Below are 22414 nucleotides of genomic sequence, written 5' to 3'. Positions count from 1 at the left end.
GACACATTAAATATTGCATTTTAAAATACTGATTTATTTTAACATGCGAACAGCATACAGAACATAACAGAACATTTTCACGCACCTGCAATATTTCTAACAGCATAGAAAGAAATAATAAACTAAATAAAAAGAATAAAATAAATAGGCCTGCCCTAAATATTTTTCACTTAAATGACAAACTTGGATTACAAAGCGAAAACACTGACTGAATCCTTTAAGAATCAGCAGGCTGTTTTTTTTTTTTTTTTTTTTTTTCTGTCAAATAAAAATATCAGGCTACCTCAAATCGATTGCTCCACGGAAAATATGCATTTAATTAATGCTTCGTTGTTGTTATTATTACATTACAAAACCTCTGTCAACATTTTTAATAGAAGTCATTAGTTTAAAGATTATGTCTTATGATTATGACTTATTTCCTCCGTCTCACTCCTCTCACTCGCAGTTCATGTGTGTACGCTGCGTGTGATGAAAGACAATGACAATGAACCTTAAGGCTCATATGCAGACTTTTTGGAAAGTATAGGCTACTATAGCATATAACAGTTTTGTTGTTTACATATGATATTGCATTAATTTGCATACATGTTTATAAGCTGTAAAATAAAAGCCTCAGTTATCATTCATGCTGTTTCTAACAGTATTTTTCCGAATGAAAAACAAAGGTTGGTTTGTTGGTTGGTTGTGCACTAAATTATCAAACTATAGCCAATTTGTTGAGTTTATGACGCAGATCCAGCCAGGACAGAGGCGATTAGCAGCGCTGGTTTGGCATCAACTCGTCTGTCAACTCGTTCTTTGGCAACTTGTTGTAGGCACGTGTGTCTGCATGTGTTAACGTCCCACGAGTTAACAAATAAGTGTTGCACATTTAGGAACCAATCACACCAAACGCGCCTTTTTTGTTGACGAGAAAATAAGCACGGTGTGCTTTGTCAGTAGGAAACGACTGAATCAGACGACCCGTATTGCGTGCGAGTGTTGCTGTCAATGTTGTTATAACAATATTATTAAATATTACAATTATATTCAAGATTTGTAAAGTCATACAGCTCTGCATAACTTGCGACCACTAGTCTCTCCTCTATCATTAAAAGTGTGTTGTCGTCTTGACAACGCAAACACTGCTGTCACCTCAATGGAAACCCTGCCTTTGCTTTTGTTTGATGAAAAATGAAAAGGACGTGACTGATGTAACGCTCGGGATTGACTGTGAGCACACGGCGCGCAAGAGCAAAAACGTGAGGGGCGCATAAGCAGCGCGTTAAACACTTACGCCCGTTAGTAAACCATTCAAAAGATGCACCTCTCAACTCAAAAAGCACGTTCGCTGTGATCGACCACTTATGGAGTCAAACTTTAAAAATATATAAAATTCATATTTTCATGGTTCTCAAACTTTTAAACCAGCGACCCCCAATGTAAGATTGTCAAGAATTCGCGACCCCCCCCCCCCCCCACTACCAAAGCATATACAAACAATAAAAATAACCTTTTTTAAGATGTTCACAATATTTTAACTATATTTACTATACATTACAGGGCTCAAAATTAACATTTTTGCTTGGTAGTACTGGTGCTCCTAACTTTGAAAAATGTAGGCGCACCAGTCAAAATTTACTGGCTCCCACTAATTATCGCTATGTTGCTACAAGTTTTATAAACGGATTAATTGCATTTGAAACCAACACTAATCAAAACTAACTAGCAAAAAAATATATATGCATGCGTGAGGAAAATATGTCTCAACGAAATCCCGTTATCACAAGAAAATACATTTTTATAACATAACTGAGTAACCAAAAGATACACGGACGAACCGCTCACCGGCCCTGCACACACTGCTTGACATGAATTCATTAATGAATCTGTTAACGATAACTGTGCTGTGTTCTCACGGGTGGTGTCTAATATTGCACAGATGCTTTTGACATATACCTTATTATTTGCATACATCATTTTAATAGCAATACTGGTCTTTTCATGAGCTGCAATATTAGTTTAATCTTAGTCAGTGCAAGCCCTTTTGCGATGGTGTACGTAGTGTTAACTTTTACATATAGCTGCACGGCTGACAGCGTCTGGCAATTAAATAAAGGATTAAACAGAACCTCTCGTGCTTAAAATGTGTAGATGTGGCAAACAGTTACCTGAAAATACCATCCCACAGACTTTACAGTGAATGCTTTAGTTATTTTCATAGCAGACTTGAAGCCAATGGAAGTCTTTTATCCACTCTTGGAAAAGTGTAGATGGAGGATTAACATTCACCACATGAGCACTAATCAGACGTGCCATTATTTGTAGCTTTAGGTGTTTCTAAGTCAAAATCTGTCAGTGTTCTTTTCATTCTCATCTGAAGCACTTTACATTTTCGCGGTTGTAGCTCCTGTCATCTGAAGACAAGGAGGCGTTGACTGAGTGACTGACAGCTGATTTTAGCCAATCCATTTGTGTTCAGTTCTTAGAGCAGTGGGCCAATAAGAAGAGCGCGAGGGCGGGGCAAGCGTTGCGGGCTTTGAGCACCACTTGGCTTTGTTTACTGCGGCAAGTTGACATGACAAGTTTTTAACTGTTCCTAAGCGCTACGTTTCAAGTACAAAGATGCATTCTGCCTGAATGTGTCCTAAATACTTTATGAATTTATCAGTAATATCTTTTTAAAAATCTGAAAATATTAGCTTTCACTTGTAATACTTAAAAATATTTATTATAATCACTGAAAATTGCACAATTTTTAAATCACTCTCGCGACCCCTTGAAATTATTCTGCGACCCCCACAGGGGTCACGACCCCCAGTTTGAGAACCACTGGTTTAACTGATACCATTAATCGGTTACAGCAACGCTGTGGCACAGTAGGTAGTGCTGTCGCCTCACAGCAAGAAGGTTGCTGGTTCGAACCCTGGCTGGGCCAGTTGGCATTTCTGTGTGGAGTTTGCATGTTCTCCCCGCTTTCGCGTTTCCTCCGGGTGCTCCGATTTCCCCCACAAGTCCAAAGACATGCGTTACAGGTGAATTGGGGAAGCTAAAATTGTCCATAGTGTTTGAGTGTGAATGAGAGTGTGTGGGTGATTCCCAGTGATGGGTTCCAGCTGGAAAGGCATCCGCTATGTAAAACATGTGCTGGATAAGTTGGCGGTTCATTCCGCTGTGGTGACCCCGGACTAATAAAGGGACTAAGCCGAAAACAAAATGAATGAATTAACTAATTAATCTGTTACAAACGCACACTTTCAGTTAACGGTTAATCGGTTATTTTGAGCATCCCTAGTTCTAGCTTCATAGTAGTTGCCACAAGAGTGAACAGGAAACCAATCTATGTAATCCAGAAAAGTATGATTATCTTGTTTTGCTCCACTCTTTCACAATATTTTGGACATTGATAATGATGTCTTAGATGAGCAGATGTACAGTAACTGTGTGACTTTGTGACTGTTTGAATGCATGCAATCACATGAGCATTTACACTATGAAAGCAATCTGAATAAATGTGTTTATGGAATCCTCTGGAAGAGGTTGAAAGTGAACACTTGTTTAATAATAACTGTTATTGAGTCATGTTTAAAGTTCTAGTTCAACAAAAAATTTCATTCTGTCATCATGTACTCATCATTGACTTGTTTCTAACCTAGTTTGATATTTTTTACTGTTCTGTTGAAAAAACAGAAGAATGTTGGAAAACTGTAACCACTGACTTCCATAGTATTTTTTCCCTGCTTTTTTCTTTTGTGTTTATCAGGAAAAAAACACCCTCAAACTACAGTAGTCAACATTTAAAGTGGTTCAAAATCTTTAATCAAAGTTGTCCCAAATCTATTGAACCCCTGCTAAAATATCCAGCTTAAACCAGCCTAGGCTGGTTGGCTGGTTGACCAGCCTGGTTTTAGAGGGGTTTTGGCCATTTCTAGGCTGGTCTCCTGCCATTTCCAGCCTGGTCTTAGCTGGTCAGGCTGGAAAATGACCAGCTAAATCCAGCTAAAATCAGCCTGACCAGCCTGGTTTAGGCTGAACATAGCTGGTTTTGGCTGGGCTCCCAGCCTGGCTAGGCTGATCAAGCTGATTTTAGCTGGTCATCTCCCAGCCTGACCAGCTAAGACCGGCTGGAAATGGCTGGAAACCAGGCTGGAAATGGCCAAAACCCCTCAAAAACCAGGCTGGTCAACCAGCTAAAACCAGCCAACCAGCCTAGGCTGGTTTAAGCTATTTTTTCAGTAGGGCACAACCCCGATTCTTATCTTTGTACAATTTTATAAAACTTTTTAATCCACTTCAAATGATGACTAGTTTGAAACAAGTCAAGGAAAAAGAAAGGATGACGATATTTTTCCGTGAACTATGCCTTTAAATCCAGCAATACAAGACAGTATTTCCATTTATTTATTTATTTATTTTTATAATTATTTTTTGGGGGTTTTCACCTTTAATGGATAGGGAAGTGTAGAGTATTGACAGGAAAGCATGGGGAGCAGAGAGAGGGGAAGGATCTGAATAGGACGCACTAACCACTACACCACTGGCGCCGACCATTTATTTATTTATTAAATAACATTTGATATGTTTCAGGTGGTGGATAGTTGGTACAAGTCCAATGATGAGGAGTCCTTCGCCATGTCTCGGATGCTCATCAGAGAGGAGGGTCTTCTGTGCGGTATGTGAATCACTGTGCATCTCTTGCATTAAAAAAATGTGTGAAGTTAATGTGTGTTTTCCTAAACCATGTTCCCTGTGAAGGCGGTAGTTCCGGCACAGCCATGTCTGCAGCAGTCAACGTAGCCAAAGAGCTAAAGGAAGGCCAGCGCTGTGTGGTCATTCTCCCCGACTCTATCCGCAACTACATGTGGGTTTCTCTCTGTTCCCAGTGTTCTTAGCTGTGGTGTGAATGTGTGTTTTGTGTTGCCTGCTAGATTAAGCAACAACAATGCTGTTGTGATGTTTTAGACTTAAGCCTAGATTAGCGGTACGTTTAGAATTGCATGCTACCAGTCAGTGTTCATTTCGTCAACGAAAATAAGGGTGAAAAATGTTGGTTATAACTTGACACAAACTAAAACTTGATAGGTCCTTGACTGGAAACTATTAATCCACATGATCTGATCTGCTCATCTAATGAATAAACAGCGCATTATTGTTAAAGAAAAAAGATTAGATTAAAAAGTAGTCAAAAAGATGAATTTTTATTATAATCTGCTACATTGTGCTGTTCATTGATTAGATGTTCATATAAGAATACACACACACATTCAGTCCCATTACAGCCGCAGCAGACCTACACAATGTTCCGGAAAGTGAGAGATTTAGAAGATTTTGATTTAAGTTTGATGTTTTTCTCACTTGGGGTTTTTGTCTTCTTTTCAGTCCAAATATTTAAAAATTCTTAAATCAAAAAGCATTTTCTAGACAAGTAAAAAAAAACATAGTCTTGTTTTAAGAAATAATATGCCAAAATGAAGTTAGTTTTTACTTAAAACAAGCTAAATCTGCCAATGCAAAATAATCTTTTTTTCCCTCTGGCATAAGATTATTTTTCTTACCCCATTGGAAGATTATTTTGCTTGTTTTAAAGAAAAAAAACTCAATTCATTTTGACATTTTTCTTTTAAAAACAAAACTATATATGTTTTGCTTCTTGATTTATGAGTTTTTAGATATTTGGACTAGAAACGAGACAGAAACTCAATGTAAGAAACTTTTTGCAGTGTGTGAAGTGTGTTTCTGTCAAGACATATTTCATTGACTAAACTAATACTTCAACTAGCGTTGAGAATCTGCCTTGAAATCATAGCATTCCAAAATTCAAGTTAAGTTTTAGTTAAGTAAGTTTAAAGGTGCAGTAGGTGATCTGCCACAATGCTAGCCTGTTAGCATAAATCTCTGAAACGCCATCCAAAGCCACGCCTCCTGAAAACATGAGCGCGTGTACCTTAAAGATGACAGCAGAACCCTCTCCCATGTGTTGAGCTAAAGCTTGGCCGGCGGCGTGCAGGAATTACAGTCATTATTACACTCATGTCTAAGCCATACCTACATGCGATTTCAGACCGAATATTCAGAGTAGCAGTAAACAATATAGGGAACGTGTCACAGGTTGTCATTGTTCAAAAATAAACCAATGTGAATATAAAACCCTCTTCAGCTCAGTAAAGCAGGCTAGGTGGAATAGCGCTATTTACTGGTGTTTTGTTGTTAAACTAAATAAAAATCTACATTATTGATGCTGTAAAAGGACCTTATGAAACTGAAAATAGTCACATCAATCTTTCGCCGAAAGATTTCAGTGACTGAACAACACTTCTGTGCATATAACCCATTCATAACAACCCAATCTACATCAGCTCTGCGTGACTAAAATCAGCCATGATGTCGTCCTTCCTCTAGCGTGCAGAAGTAATTCCAATATTGATTTAGGATTTGAAAGTTTTGATTCAGCATGTTTTTACAGCTCACTCTCGCACACTCTCTCTCTTTCTCTCTCTCTCTCTCTCTCTTATTCATGAACGCGTACCACATGTATGCACAAACGGCAGAGCTGCATACAAACAGGTGCACAGTCGCTCAAATCTGCATTTGCTGACAGACAGTTTGAGCTACGTATAAGAATTATGGGAGATGTCGGCCCGACACTATTTTAATTGGATGAACATTTTTTTTGTCTTATCCTCACCCAGAATATAAAAATACATAAAAATACATTTAAAGCCTTTACTTTAATCAATACTATTGGAATGTGAAGAGACTTTCAACCAGAACAACAAAAAAAATTAACTAAAGACAATCACCTACTGCACCTTTTAAGTTAAGTTTAGCTAAGTAAGTCAACAATTCATTAAAGTTAAACTATAGTCATTATTTAGCTGCACTATAAGATGGCAACCATGACTTGCTATACTTTAAAAAAAATAAAGATTCTAGAAGGGGCTACGATGAAGAACATGTTAATAATCTCAAGTACCTTGATTAAGATTAAAGCTTCTCCATTGGCATTGATGGTTCCATGAAAAACCTTTACATCAATTAGAACTATATCATTCCATCAAATATTGTTTTGTAGTGTAAAGTTCTTTAGATCATTAAAATGCTCTTCACACTAAGAAATGAAAAAGGTTTTATTTATATGTATTTGTGCACCTACACAATTTTATGCAAAAGTGAACATTTAAGTAAAATTAATTATACAAGTAATAAAAAAACTATTTTGTTATAAAGAACTATGTATGATTCATTAATGTGGACTTTTGTCATGCTCAGTTAAATTTAATTTATTCTATCTGGCTACATGTGTATGTACAGTTGAAGTCAGAATTATTAGCCCCCCTGTTTATTTTTCCCCCAATTTTTGTTTATCAGAGATTTTTTTTTCAACCCATTTCTAAACATAATAGTTTTAATAACTGATTTATTTTATCTTTGCCATGATGACAGTAAATAATATTTGACTAGATATTTTTCAAGACACTTCTATACAGCTTAAAGTGACATTTAAGGGCTTAACTAGGTTAATTGGGTTAACTAGGCAGGTTAGGGTAATTAGGCAAGTTATTGTATAATGATGGTTTGTTCTGTTGACTATTAAAAACTTTCTCCTTGCTTTAAACATAATTTGGAAAATATTTGAAAAAGAAAAAGAAATTCAAAGGGGGGTTAATAATTCTGACTTCAACTGTATGTGTGATTATGAAATCGCAAAGATTTCCAAAAATGAAATCGGTAAAACTTTAGTATAGGGACCAAGTCTCACTATTAACCAGTTCTTTATTAGCATACATATTAGCATATTGGCTGTTCTTTAGTACAGTACAGATATTCTTCATGTACTTATTGCATGTCTCTCGTCCTCTCCAGCACCTAAACCCAACTACTACTTTAATAACTATCAAATCAGCAGCAAATTAGGAGTTTATTAAACTAAAAGTCATAATTAATAGCTTATTAATAGCGAGAATTGAATCTTAAAACAATCAAAAGTGAAAAATCTGACCAAAAAAAGGCAAAAAACACTTTTATTGATAATTAAAGGATTTGAAATGTGGCTAAGTTTTTCCACATTCATACAGATTAGGTGCAATATGGTTTTGAAAAATACTGCTGATAAATGCTAAGTTATGACTGATTAAAATTGAAAAATAATAATAGTAATAATAATTTTGAATGCATGGTAAAACATGCACAATGCTTTAGATTTTGTGGTTTATACCATTTATCATTGCATACTGTATGAAATTTTATAAAAAAAAAATAGATTTTCCTTGTCTATGCTATATATTAGTATCCATTTAGACTTTCCCTGATTGCCTTTTTTTTGCCCTCCAGGTCTAAATTTCTCAGTGACAAGTGGATGTTTGAAAAGGGCTTCATGAGCGAGGAGGATCTTGTTGTCAATAAGCCATGGTGAGTATGTGACATGCTCACGTACGCAGGCTTTCTTTGGAAGCACGTTTGTTTACACTGATACCCTCTGCAAACACAGTCTGCACTGTCTGCATCCATTAATACACTTAACTACAATTACTCTTCTAAATGAGGAGTCATGTGCACTCTCTTTGGCCCTGATTGCCTGGTATTAAAGGGCTACTGTGATTTGGACAGGACTGTGTGTAAATATAGTGTGTCCACAGTCATATTGGAGTGATATAAACACAGGTCTCTTTTTAAAAAGTTCCTGACATTGAAATGGGATCCAAATCCTAGCCATTTAGAGGCCCCCGTTAACGTGATGCAGGAGTTTGGTTTTCTCCAAGCACCAAATTGATTAACATGTATTAACATGTCTCCAAAGGAGCGCATATAATCATGACCACAAGACAGGATTTGCAAAGAAACTGGGATTAAAAGATCTGTTCCAACTATGTTTGATCAGCTGCACCTCAAGGATGAGTTTTACAAACATAAAACAGTACATATTTGTAATAAATAAAAGACGGTATAATCTATATTAATCTAAGTATAATCTAAGTAATCTATAACCACTTGAGTCACAAAAGCTGCATAGTGTCGACTAGGGCTGAACAGTAAATCGTTTGTGCATCGATATTGCAATGTGTGTATATGCAATAGTCATATCGCAAAAATTAGTTTGTTAAAGATTAAAAATTCAAAGATTTAAAATAATTTGTACAATGATGACTGTTATTTTTTAAGTTTCATTGTCCTTGATAAACCTTAAAGCACTGTTTATTTACTTTTATTTTTGCTCTTTCGTATTTATACATGCTTGTAATTTATTATATTTTATGCCGATGCACTGCATAGAAACAAAAATCTTCCCAAATAAAGCTATTAAAAATCATCTGGTGATTTTTATATTCATATCGCAATGTATATAAGGCAGCAAAACAATGTCAGTTTTATTTGAATATCATGCAGAATTATTGTCAACTATAAACAAGGATGCTTCAATTAAACAACAGTAGTCCTGGTTTGTGGACATTAAAGCTGGTTTTTTTATACAGTAGCATAACAGATATCAGACAAAATGGATAAAATAAACTTTAGTAAAAGTAAAAGTACACACCTTTAAATTTGTTTACAGTTACCCAACAATTTTACTTAAGTAAATGTATTTAGTTACTACTGGCCTTTACATAACCGTACTGTATGTATATGAGCAAAGTGTCTGCTCTGAGCTTAATAAGGAGTTGATGGGAATAAAATCTATAAAATGATATATTAGTAAAGATATCTATAACTCATTAGTCCGTGAGTAAAGGAACCTATTAATAAAGCATTTTTAATTGTTCTGGTACTTGTACCTTTGATTTCGATTTTTGTAAATGATAAAAAATTGTGCTGGCTTTTACAGCAATCACAAAAGTGAGAAAGTGGTCAAAATGGGCAAAAGAGACACATTTAGTGTGCTTTCACACCTCGAGTTTTGTTTCGGAACGTGGCACGTTTCCCCAGTTAGCGTGGTTCGTTTAGCAAATGTGAATCCCGCAATCGTGCTTCGATGCACGCCAATACAATCTGTCCGAGTTGGTCTGTCCGCCTGAATGAGGTGGTCTCGGCTCGATTGAAACAAACTCTGGAGCGGATCGATTGTACTGATAAAGCAATATGATCCGAACCTGGCTATATCACAGTGTATTATGGTTGTGTAATAGCCATATATATGGCTATATGAAGAAAGAATTATGAGTAGGGTTGGATGTCTTTCCTACCAGTAAATGTGCATTTCATGTCAAATAGTAAAAGCATGCTGAACTATTACAGAGAGCTGTTTATTCTTTAGGAAAATTGACCGAACTGCAGTCTTGGTTTATCTGTTATTTCTCTCTATAATGTAAAAGCTATAATGCATAATTCTAGCCAAGGGCTCTGTATGAGATAGTCTTACCTCTGATTTATTTTGGTGATGATGTCTGTGGGTGTCACCATTCAAAATCAAAGTGCAGCTTTCCGCTTATATTGTCCTATTGCTCATCATCATAAATTAAAATAAAGATGCATGACATCTGAGCAGGACTCTGCCAAACAAACCATGAAACTCTGACCAATGTAAGGAGAGTTTACTCATGACTTGTTTTAGCTCTTTTGGTCTGTTTAGAAACTTTGCCGTGTGAAGGTGAACCACACCAAGAATAAAAATAAACATTGTAACAAATTGAATCCCTATTTCGGAACAAAACATTCAATCTATAGGTGTGAAAGCACCCTTAAATGCCAGGTGTGAATGGTAATATGTCTCTTTTGTCCACTTGCGATCGGATCGACAAAAATGCATCTCAATACCAGGTGCGAACAGGAACTTAGATTACCAAGGTTTTTTTACAATCTTCTTCCTCCAAAAAAAAAAGAACAAAAAAAACACAAATCCTTACACTAGCACCTAATTCTCTAAGCACTGACAGCTCTTTTGTATAATCAGCCCTTCTTGTGTGTGTTGCCTCTTTTTATTGAATTGCTGAATGCCTCCTCAGTTTTAAGTTGCTTTGCACAAAAGTGTCTGCTAAATGTAAATGTCCATTCATCTCTTATAGGTGGTGGAATTTGACTCTTCAGGAGCTTCGCCTCTCGGCTCCACTCACAGTGCTTCCTTTGGTGTCCATCAAGAAGACCATTCAGATCCTCAAAGAGAAGGCTTTTGACCAGGCTCCTGTGGTGGACGAGGCCGGGTAGGTCATTTAAACATGAAACCAGTTCATCCAGAGCTTGACCAGTTTGTCGAACCTTTTAGGGGTTTGGTCTTATGGCCTGGAGAAGATCACATATCAGTGCAAATCATTTGTATCAATGCAGTATCACACCGATTTGACACTGTAAGGATGTCTGTAATAATGCCAGGCACAAAGTCTGGCGCAAAAGCATTAAGGGCGTGTCTGAATCCACTTTTTCGAATATTTTTTTTTTAAGGATGGAAACTTACACTCTGTGCCGCGGCGCATGGTCTAACAGGGTTGTGCTTATTCTCCTGATGAGTTATGGGTGTGTTTTGAGCATAATGTGCATTAAACCAATCAGAATCTCTTTAAAAGTCATTTGCGTTGTACCATAGCGCATTTGCTATTTACATGGTGGACTTTGTAGGTGGAAAAACCAAATGTATTGACTAGCGAGAAAACCGTTAAACAGACCATCTGCGGCGAGGATAAAGAACGAGCCTCCTCTATTCGGCCTTGACTTTTATCTTTACTTTACTTTTAAGTGCAAAGATTTGTCCAAATTCTGTTCTAATTTTCAGCAAATGAATAAATGAACAATAATAATGGAGTTATATCCATACACGCGTCCTGTTCTTATGGCCCATATGATGAGGCAAATGTCTCCAAAACCCGTCAGGTGGACGAATCTAAACTTGTTTTTATTGAAACAAATATAAATATGCATATAATAAATAATACTGCTAATAATAATAACATTATATACATGCAAATTGTCATGAATAAACTGAAAAAAGCCCCCCGAGATGAAGGCATGAAGGTAGTGGTTTTTATATTTATGTAGAAAATAATAATTAAAATAACGTTGGGTGTATGATAGGGCCCTTTTTTTTCCTTAACACTTTAAACATGCATGTACTAATGTGCATATATTAATAGGGTATTCATCTAATATGTGTATATGTATTCCTGATATCCTGATAGCAATATATATCATGATATAGTACCATTTCTGTAAATTAAATCAATTAATAGTTTATATAAATTCTATCTGCATTTCCGTAAAGGTGTGTAATATTGTGCTTATTTAAATTATGAAAAAAGTTCAACGTAAACCATTTTTTGTGACTCCACAAAAAAAACAATAGAGCATTGTATGAAACTAATTTACTTTTTCCATACCATATAATGTCTTGCTGCACAGCCCTAGTATTCAAATATATTTTAGGCAAATATGTTTCCAAATATCATGAAGGTGAAATAACCTTGCAATGTTAGAAAAATCTCAGAATATTTATATCACAGTCACAGACATTTACGCACAATAGCAAAAGATACAATTATTTTATCCTTAAATATTTGCTTTTAATTATATTCCTGGGAAATATTGATGCTAATGTGCAAGTTAAAATGTTATTTTCCATTTTAAATATGAAAATTATATCAAAATATATATACAAAGAATATTTGTGTGTTTTTAGAGACATTTTGTCTTGAAGATATTCATTTTAAGATTCCCACTATACCTACTTCCATACTCTTTGACTGTTTCTCCCTTTTCAATCTTGCATTCAGCTTCAATTATAATCTAATTTTCATCTTTGCTGAGTTACTGAGCTTATAAACATTAGCATGAAACAAACACTTTTAATTTTATTCCTGGGAAATATTTGTAATTTCGGTTATAAAATAGCATAACAATCTGCAAAGCACTGACAGAAAACCATATTTGACTTCCTCCAAGTGATTTCACTTCCTTTGGTGGGAAACTCTGAACTCTCTCATTATTTTCTCTCTCATTAATTTGTCAATAATACATTAATTATATGTCAACTCAGTTATTGTGAGTTTTCAATGATTTTTCTCATTCACCTTTTAAAATAATAGTATAAACTCTTTTTTTTTTTTTTAAGCATGCAATGTGGTATTTGGTTTTAGGTTAGCATCTGAAGCTAAAGCACAAAATGATGGAAACTCTGTAAACAATAATTTAAACCACAATTATCAACAATAATCCAAATGTTCTCCATAACATTTAAGCATTTTGCAATCATTTACATTCAATTCAGTTTACGTTTTTATTGTATGTCATTCCTGTTTAAGGAAAATTAATTGAATAAGGCCTGGAATGAATCGGATTTACATGTGTTTGTAAATAACTAAAAGCAATTTATAACCTTTCATGGGAACAATTCAAAGACAAATAAATGCCATTTGAACAAAAATTTCAACTTTTTTTTTTTTTTATAATTTTTACTGATTCTCAGTGCTGGTCCTTTTGTACATCTCATTTAAATCATGAACTCATTGCCAAAGTGTGTCAGAGAAAGAGAGATGTTCCAAATGTACAGTACTGAGGTCTTCCAGGACCAGGATTGAGACTTAGTAGAGTGTGAAATCCTTAACCCCAGAATACCTGAATGATAAAGCAGATGCTGAGTGCAGTGAGGTGTGGCTGTGACTGGTGTCTGGTTTTCTCCCTGTAGGCATATTCTGGGGATGGTCACGTTGGGGAACATGCTCGCGTCTGTTCTGGCTGGCAAGGTCAGACCATCCGATCCCATAAGCAAAGTCCTCTACAAACAGTTTAAACAGGTGGGTGCACACACACACACTCTCTCTCTTTCTGTCATACTGTACACACAACAGAAGGATCAAGAAAAAGATTTCACACAACTTGTTAAAAATAAACCCTCATAAATCAGAAGAGCGTGCTGTTTCTTTGTGTTTTTACATTTACATTTAGTCATTATGCAGATGCTTCTGTCCAAAGTGACTTACAATTTATTCAATACATTCAGTGATTCAACAAGTACAGGCAAAACACACAAGAAGCGCTAATTATACCAAAGAACTCCATGTGCTCAGAGAATTAAGTGCTACAGTAAGGATTTTTTTTTTTTTTATAGAAAGAAGAGTTTCTACAGGTGGTTTGTCAGGCCCACCCACCTGTGTGAAGCACACTTTATAAATGCATTAAATTCATGTTTTATTCTATTTACTTATTAGAGATATGGAGTGATTGTAAGAAAGTGTCTGGTGCAAATGTGCAAAATTGGTGCAAGTGTCGGTTAAAGTGTCAGCGAGATGCAGGTGGTTTGTCAAGCCAACTGTTTTTCCTCCAAATCTAACCCCTTTCTTTTAAGCTTTCGAATGTGCAAACTAAAATCGCAAATTGAAAATATGCAGAGTGGAAAAATGTCATGACATACAGTTAGTCAGAATTATTAGCCCCCCTGTTTATTTTTTTCCCCAATTTCTGTTTAACAGATAGAAGATTGTTTTTAACACATTTCTAAACATAATAGATTTTAATAACTCATTTCTAATAACTGATTTATTTTATCTTTGCCATGATGACAGTAAATAATATTTGACTAGATATTTTCAAGACACTTCTATACAGCCTAAATTTACATTTAAAGGCTTAACTAGGTTAATTAGGTTAACTAGGTAGGTTAGGGTAGTTAGGCAAGTTAGTCTATAGAACAAACCATCATTATAAAATATCGAAAAAAAATATAGCTTAAAGGGGCTAATAAATTTGAGTTAAAATGCTGTTTCAAAAACTAAAAACTTTGAGCCGAAATAAAAAAAATAAGACTTTCTCAAGAAGAAAAAATATTATCAGACATACTTTAAAAATTGCTCTGTTAAACATCTTTTGGGAAATAATTAAAAAAATAAAATAAAATTCAAAGGGGGGCTAATAATTCTGACTTCATCTGTATGTGTGACCCTGGACCGTGTTGGAATATTCAATCAATTCCATGCGTGTTCAATAAAAAAGGTCAGGAGAGGTTCTACTTCTATTTCAAAAAATCAAAACAATTTATTGTATACAAATGAATAATTCGATTCACAGAATACTGTTATCCTCAATGCAATGCTAAAGTTACATTTAGGAGGTGCGCAACCGTTTTCATTTCAATATTCAATTTTTAATATTCCTTGTAATATACAGGAATAAGATTAAATAGAATAATCAAACAGTCTTCTAAATTTATCCATCAAGGAATATTCAAACCCATCTCATATTAAAATTGGTATTCAGATAAGAGCTTAATTGAAAATAATATAACATTGTGCATTTGACATTGTTAGTTCAATTGTGTTTGGTCTTTTCAAATGTACAAAGTGTATTGGGAACATGTTTATTTAGAGCAAATTACATGTCTATGTATATTAACAAAGACTTCTGTGTTGTTTTCCAACGCTTGGATAGAGAAGCAGGTAGTATCTGAAAAATAATAATGTGTTAATTGAACATTTCCAAAAAAAAAAGCATTTTGCTGAGTGTTGCTTAACCAGTAGTGACAGAAGTAATGTGAGCCCTCAATAGTCATCTTGTTTCTCTCCCTGTAGGTGCGTCTGACTGATAATCTTGGCAAACTCTCACGTATCCTTGAGACGGACCATTTCGCCCTTGTTGTGCACGAACAGATTCAGTGTAAGTCAACTTCTTTGACTCCATTCCACCTCTTCTTCTAAAAGCTGCTTTGTGTGAAGCTACTCTGTATAGAAACTGTTTTGCTTTTTGATAAATTTTAATAAATAGATAAGACTGAGATGTTCAAAAGCTGTCTCCCTTCATTAACTCAATTCACAGTGGTCAGCTTTTAATAATAATAATGCAGTTGTTATGGCTGAAAATATGGGCACGCTGTTGAGGGTTTTATTCACTTAAGAATGGCTTGCAATCTTGCTTAGTCACTTGAAACTGGAAAGTTTGACTACCTGTTGAATAGAGTTTGTCATTTAATTAAGATAATTACCATCAGATGATTAGGATGATAACCATCAGCAGCCAGATGAACACCAATAACTGAAAGAAATAAGTCTCTAGTCTATAAATAAGTCTCTAAATCTTTAACTTTGATCAGTGTTCTTCTTCAGATACCTCGTTCAAGTTTTTCTGCGCTTCAGAATACTCATGGAATATACTTTTCAAAAATTCTGTTTTAATTCACACATACAATGACTTTAATTGTTGCTGATTTTTAGTTGGGCTGTGTAATATCTCATGAATATCTTGATTCGAATATGTTGATGATGATGATGATTACAGGGTATCTGTGGGGTCTTAGAAAGTCTTCAAATGTCTTAAATATGTCTTAAACTTCAATAACCAAATTTTAGACCTTAAAGTCCACTGAAATATTGTGTTTATAGGTCTTAAATCATTTTAAACGGATCGTAATTTTCCATGTAAAGTTATATCCAATTGGGCCAACACCCAACCCATCATTAACAATATATTTCAGTAAAGGTTTTAAGAAACCTTTATTTATTAACTCCGTTTACTCATTAATATGGTTTAATTATCTTCCTTACAATAACATTTGTTATGTTTTTTAAGGTTTTAACATAAAAATCTTTAGGGTTTAGCCTTGTGCAAGTCTGAAATTTCATACATAATGATCTTAAAAATTCTTAAATTTAACTTGATGAAACCTGTCGAAACCCTGGATTATAATAACAATGCAAATCATTAAATCGAAATGATTTCTGAAGGATCATTGTTGACTGGAATCATGAGAAAATTCAGCTTTGACATCACTGGAATAAATTACAATTTACAATGTATTATAATGGAAAATAGTTAAGTAAAAAAACATGCAATGGTGGTTTGGGAATTGGGGAATAAAATCACAGCACTTTTGAGGTTTCTTTTTATCCACGTTTCTCCATAAATAATGCTAGTCAGAATCTGCAGACCTTTTTTGTGGAGAATCTTGTATTTTAAAAAAATGTGCATATATATGGAGAAGGATTTGAAGAGTGTACAGCTGAAAACCTAACCTGTAATAAAAAGTTACTTCTAAATCTAATTAGAAGTTCTTGCAGTGCCGGCCCGTCCAACAGGCAAAATAGGCGGTTGCCTAGGGCCCTGCGATTCTTTGAGGGCCCCACGAACGCTGCTTTTACAAACAAGCGCGAATGTTTAAATCATGAACAATGCGAAATGCACAAAGCACAAACCCCATAAAATGCGATACAATTCCCAACGATGGTGAGAAAAAAAAAATAACCTCCACATTTCATTAAAAGATTAGCTCTGTATAATTCATGCATGACAAATAGCTGAAAGCAATAATAAATACACAACAACCGTATGAATAAAAGCAGAAATTATTAGAAACATACCCAGCAGCATCACACGCTATTTTGCATAACACAGCCCGTTATCGGCTTATTTAGTTAACTAGAATGACGTACACAAATTCGTCATAGCAGTGTCAGCCAATGAAATTAGTCAGCAATCGGCGACTGTCTGAGCTGGTGTATTTGCATACAGCGATCTGATTGGTGACGCTTCTGTTGGCACTTGAAAAGTTGAGAAAGGTCCAACTTCTCCAGAGAGCAGAGCCACTTAAGCGGCGCCGATGCACCCACAATTAATTTCAGCAAAGCTTGACATCACCCAATCAAAGTGAGTTGACGCTGATGCTCCATGCGAATAGATTGAAATTCTCCCTTTGTGCATTACATCAGAAGGAGAAAGTCCCACCCATTGGTAACGATCTTATTAGCATAGGACGTTAGTCTTGGTTCTGAATCTGCCACTATGCCGACACATAGTGGCATTTGTAGCTCCACCCTCTTTTGAAAAATCACAATCTCATTTAAATTTAAACCTAAGTGGTTTCCCATACAAACTCTAAGGACATCAGAGACTGATTTAACATCTTAAAAAGGAGAATAATAGATTCCCTTTAATACCAAATGACTAGCCAAAATGCATTTGTAAGGGTGTGAAACCAATACATTTAGAAGTGTTGTTGAGAAATTTGTTTAAATGCCATGACATATATAAAAGGCTCGGCGTCCCATCAAAGACTTCGAAATCATCCTTCATTCTTCTGCCAAATTAAACAATCAAAGACTACATTAAATACAGGTTCTCAAAGAAATATTGTACAGAGTTATCTGCATCACATGACTGAATTAACAGGTACTAAACAAAATGTACTTCAGACTTACAAACAAAATGCAGCACTATTCAAGAACAACAGTTTTATTCATGAAGCTTAAAGTAATACGGCTCCAGTTCATGATATCGGACACGTGTTTTCCTGAACTTGGGTCACCGTGCTTTGCTCTTTTTGGCAGAAACGTTGCTACTTTGTGTGCCTGTTCAAGGTCATTACACCTACTCTGCCAAACACTACAAATTATATTACAGTGGACAAATATTACATAAGAATACATATACTTTTTTCTTTTTTGTAAATCCTGTTTTCAGTGCATCCTACATAACCAAATAGAGAACACCAGCCTTGTTTTCTTGTGTGTGTGTGTGCGTGTGTGTGTGCGTGTGTGTGTGCGTGTGTGTGTGCGTGTGTGTGTGCGTGTGTGTGTGTGCGTGTGTGTGTTTTTGATACACTCAAAACATGTTTTTACTGCTAGTCAAACTACTTATTTAAAATGAGCTGAATCAACACAATTCTTGAGGCTTTTTTGAGACAACTTAGTAGTTTTATGTTTAATCAACTTAAATTTGTAAAACAATTAAGTTAATTTAATCTATTTGTGTTGGGATGACATGCAGGGTTTGTGTGGAACCCAAAATATTTACAGTGTATGGTACTGCAGTTCGATTTGTAATGCGTATTTATATTGCGCATTTATTGTGTATGGCCATACACCCAAAGCGCTTCAAAATCATGAGGGGGATCTCTCCACACCACGCCATGATCATAAGGGCCGATTAAGGGACTTTGACCAGGTCACCGGGGTTACACCCCTACTCTTTACGATACGTGCTATGGGATTTTTAATGACCACAGAGAGTCAGGACCTCGGTTTAAAGTCTCATCCAAAAGACTGCACACACTGACAGTGTAGTGTTCCCTTCACTAGGTCTCTAATGTCCCTAACTGTGCGTTCGTACTTAAATCGGTGAGAGCGTCAAAGTAGCCATAAGTCATTCATTTTCAATGGGAGGCAGCATCAATTAGCCGCGAAGAGCGGCGCGATGTGTCTTCACTGGTATGAACGCCGATGAGTGTTGAAATCAAGTCAACTCTATGGTAATAAGCTATGACGCGGTTCAGTGGCAAGCAATCGGAATGTTGAAGTTCACCGCTTGAGAGAAGTCCAGAGAACACAGTCAGTCTTGTGAACTTTGGTTCCGACTACAGTTGTTCCCAAGGGTCTGATTATTGTGGTCGCCGGATTTCCAACTATTCACAATGTTTTCATACAGGGACATACATTAAAAAAAGTTACTGGAATCTCATGCCAACTAAAAGGACAATACAAATCAGTACTGCTTTTTCAGAATATTTCAGACATATGGACACATTGGAAAAGTGGTGCAAAGCCACACCGCATGCAACAGCTTGATCTTCCATAGTTGGATGAACTTGATATCAAGCTTGCAACAGTTTTTTTTTTTTATTATGCAGGATTATAACTGTTTTTCTCATGTGCTGCAATGGCCCCTTCAAATAAGCGATCAATGTAGCGAATTTTGACACTCTCACTGGTGGAGCAGTAAAGGCAGACAGCGTTATCGCCAGGGCAGCCAGAGTGAAGTTTGACGCTCTCGCTGCCTTTGGTGTGAACACACAGTAGAGTCTGTATGTGAAGTCTCAGTTCAAAATACCCCACAAATATTTAATTTTTATAGCTCTTTGAAACGGCCCCTTTTAGACTTAATCCAAATTGTGGCATTTGCTCACTGTCACTTTCAATTCAAAGGAGATTTTGCTCCCAGACCACTCTTCAAACAAGGACGGATCTACAAATGCCCGTGCATCATCATAGTGGCAGATTCATATCAAGACTAACTGTTATCTCTGAGAAAAACTGAATGTCAAAAGAAGTGGCTCAGAAGAAGGCAGTCTATGGAGACTGTGGTGTTCATGCGCCCTAAAACAATTATAATGCATTTAAGTCACTGACATAATGTGGAGAAATGATGCTAATGTATCCATAATCCTGGACCAGGCCATATCCTGAGCTGATGCTATGGTGGTCATGGAAGAATGGAGTGCATGAGACTGATTCCCGAAAAACCACTGTGGAGCTGCGCATCAATAGATTTGCTCTTCAGTGTTTGAACTCTCAGCAGTAAATATTAAAACACACTGAACTGAACTGAACTTCAACACTGAAAACTGGACTGATGCAGTTTCAATTTACTATAATCTTCTATGTGAAGCTGCTTTGACACAATCTACATTGTAAAAGCACTATAGAAATAAAGATGAATTGAATTGAACTTAAAGTGTTTTTCCTGTTGATTTTTTTTTTTTTCCAAATGAGGGTGAAATCAACCTGTCACTGAGGTCATCAGATCCATTCTGGATTGATGCAGTGAAATCCTGTCTTGACTTTGAAAAGCTGTTTAGTCAAAGATACTGAACAACAGGGAAGAAACAACCATTGTAACTTTTTTTTTTATTTAATGCCAAATTTACATGTGTTCTTACCTGGAAGATAAGTTAGTGAGGCCAGCAGGGGGCGCTCACTCTGCAGTCTGAGACCTAATGTCCCTGTATAGTGAAGGGTACACTAACGTCTTTCTGATGAGACGTTAAACCAAGGTTCTGACTCTCTGTGGTCATTAAAAATCCCATGGCACTTCTTGTGAAGAGTGGGGGTGTCACCTCTGTGTCTGGCCCTTACCCATCATGGCATCCTAATCATCCCTATCCACCGAAATTGTTCTATCACGTCACGAATCTCTCAACTACAATAGCTGGTGTGAGGTGAGTGCACTGGCACTGTTGTCCTGTGGCTGCCGTCGCATCATCCAAATGGATGCTGCACACTGGTAGTGGTGCGGAGAGACCCCCCTAATGATTGTGAAGTGCTTTGGGTGTATGGCCATACACAATAAATGTGCTATATGAAAAAAAAAGCATTACATATACATTACCTGAAACAAAAGGTTCAAGGAGAATATTTGCAGTAGTGCCATTGAAGACCAAATTTTTTGTTGAACTTTAAGTTTTATTAATTTAAGCAGTGAGTCCCAACTTATTTTTCCCCAGGAGAACTTCAAGATTCCTTGTAGAACCATCAATGCCAATAAATAAATGTTATTTTCTAGAGTTTGTGGTAAATGCAGGTCTTGCTGTCGCTGCAATATGTGTAAACTGTAGTTTGTGTCTTGCAGACATGAGTGACGGATCCCCCAAGATGAGGCAGATGGTGTTCGGGGTGGTGACTGCCATTGACCTGCTCAACTACGTGACCATGCGTGAGCGAAGGGAACGCTCACTGTCTGAGTGCTCGATGTCAGAAGATCAGTGAATAGCCTCATCACAATTCTGGAGCAAACTATTTTTCCATCTCAATATTGTTTTTTTTTTTTTGTTTTTTTGTAGTTTATTTCTCTGCAAGTGGCATGCTCCATTTCAAAAACTATGCTTTTACATAAGAGTCTGTCAGTAGATGTACATGTCATTTGACTAATCTGTAGTCTGTGTTCACTGGATTCATTTCTAAAAAATCTTCAGTCTCTAATATTTAGCTTTTGTTCAGTTTAGGTGCTTTACTAGCCATAATGAAGTAATCTTACAGGTCAATCAGCTCCCATTTGCAGATTTGTTTACGTTGCAGGTTTGATTTTTATTAAGGTGTATATATTTACATGAACCTATTTTAACTCCGTATGCGGTTTAGTAGTTTTGGGTTTGGTTTAGTTTAGTTTAAGTGCTTTATTCAGGCGATCTCTTGAATACAGCACCGTCTAGTGGCAGCAGAAGTTTACAGCAGGCGTGGAGACTTTACTTCTTCAATCATGCTCTTCTAAGCACAACGATCTCTCTGCTGCACGTGGAGAGCTTTACAGGCATGACTGGTCATGATTGACAAAGCAAACAATTTGTGTGTTTGGGAAACCAAACTACACCCAGATGGGGTGACTTGGTATTTTTCTTGTATTGAAACAAGAGATGATTTTGAGTGTAAATAAGTGACGGTGGTTTGAAATTGCTTTAAACACACCGCCCTGGTGTTAAAGAAATTTGATCACGCTTTTCATTTTTCTATGTTCTTTTGGTCTTGTAAATCAAAACTGTAAGTTATGGAGGCTGAATAAGATTGTTTGTATATGATTGAATGAATGTTTGGGGTTGCTCTGCATGCTGCTGGAGGTCTCTGCCGTAACATAACCCCTCTTATTTTTCTGTTATGAATCTTATGTCATTTGATTTGCTTTTCATTGAATCGTATTGCTGTAATAATATGTACTAGTAACGAATAAAGACTTTATTTACGGAAGGAATAGTGTTTGTGTTGTGTTGAATATATTAATATATAATAGAATTATTAATGCTCTGGACTGGGCAACTGGGGTG

At 36.1% G+C, this 22414-nt stretch overlaps 1 protein-coding gene across 1 annotated transcript in view; it reads left to right on the top strand.

Annotated features, from left to right (window-relative positions):
• The window catches only part of cbsb (cystathionine beta-synthase b), a 45008-nt gene extending 22671 nt beyond the window's left edge, over nt 1–22337 (top strand). The window contains exons 9-15 of the mRNA XM_056464775.1: nt 4570–4654; nt 4738–4843; nt 8314–8391; nt 10980–11114; nt 13586–13694; nt 15465–15549; nt 21229–22337. Coding sequence (XP_056320750.1) covers nt 4570–4654; nt 4738–4843; nt 8314–8391; nt 10980–11114; nt 13586–13694; nt 15465–15549; nt 21229–21365 — 735 coding nt within the window. The 3' untranslated portion in view covers nt 21366–22337. The remainder of the gene's footprint in view (nt 1–4569; nt 4655–4737; nt 4844–8313; nt 8392–10979; nt 11115–13585; nt 13695–15464; nt 15550–21228) is intronic.
• The last annotated feature ends 77 nt before the right edge of the window (nt 22338–22414 follow it).

This window comes from Danio aesculapii, chromosome 9 (assembly GCF_903798145.1).
Source record: "Danio aesculapii chromosome 9, fDanAes4.1, whole genome shotgun sequence".
Classification (NCBI taxonomy): Eukaryota; Metazoa; Chordata; class Actinopteri; order Cypriniformes; family Danionidae; genus Danio; species Danio aesculapii.
This window is presented reverse-complemented; position numbering and strand designations above follow the sequence as displayed.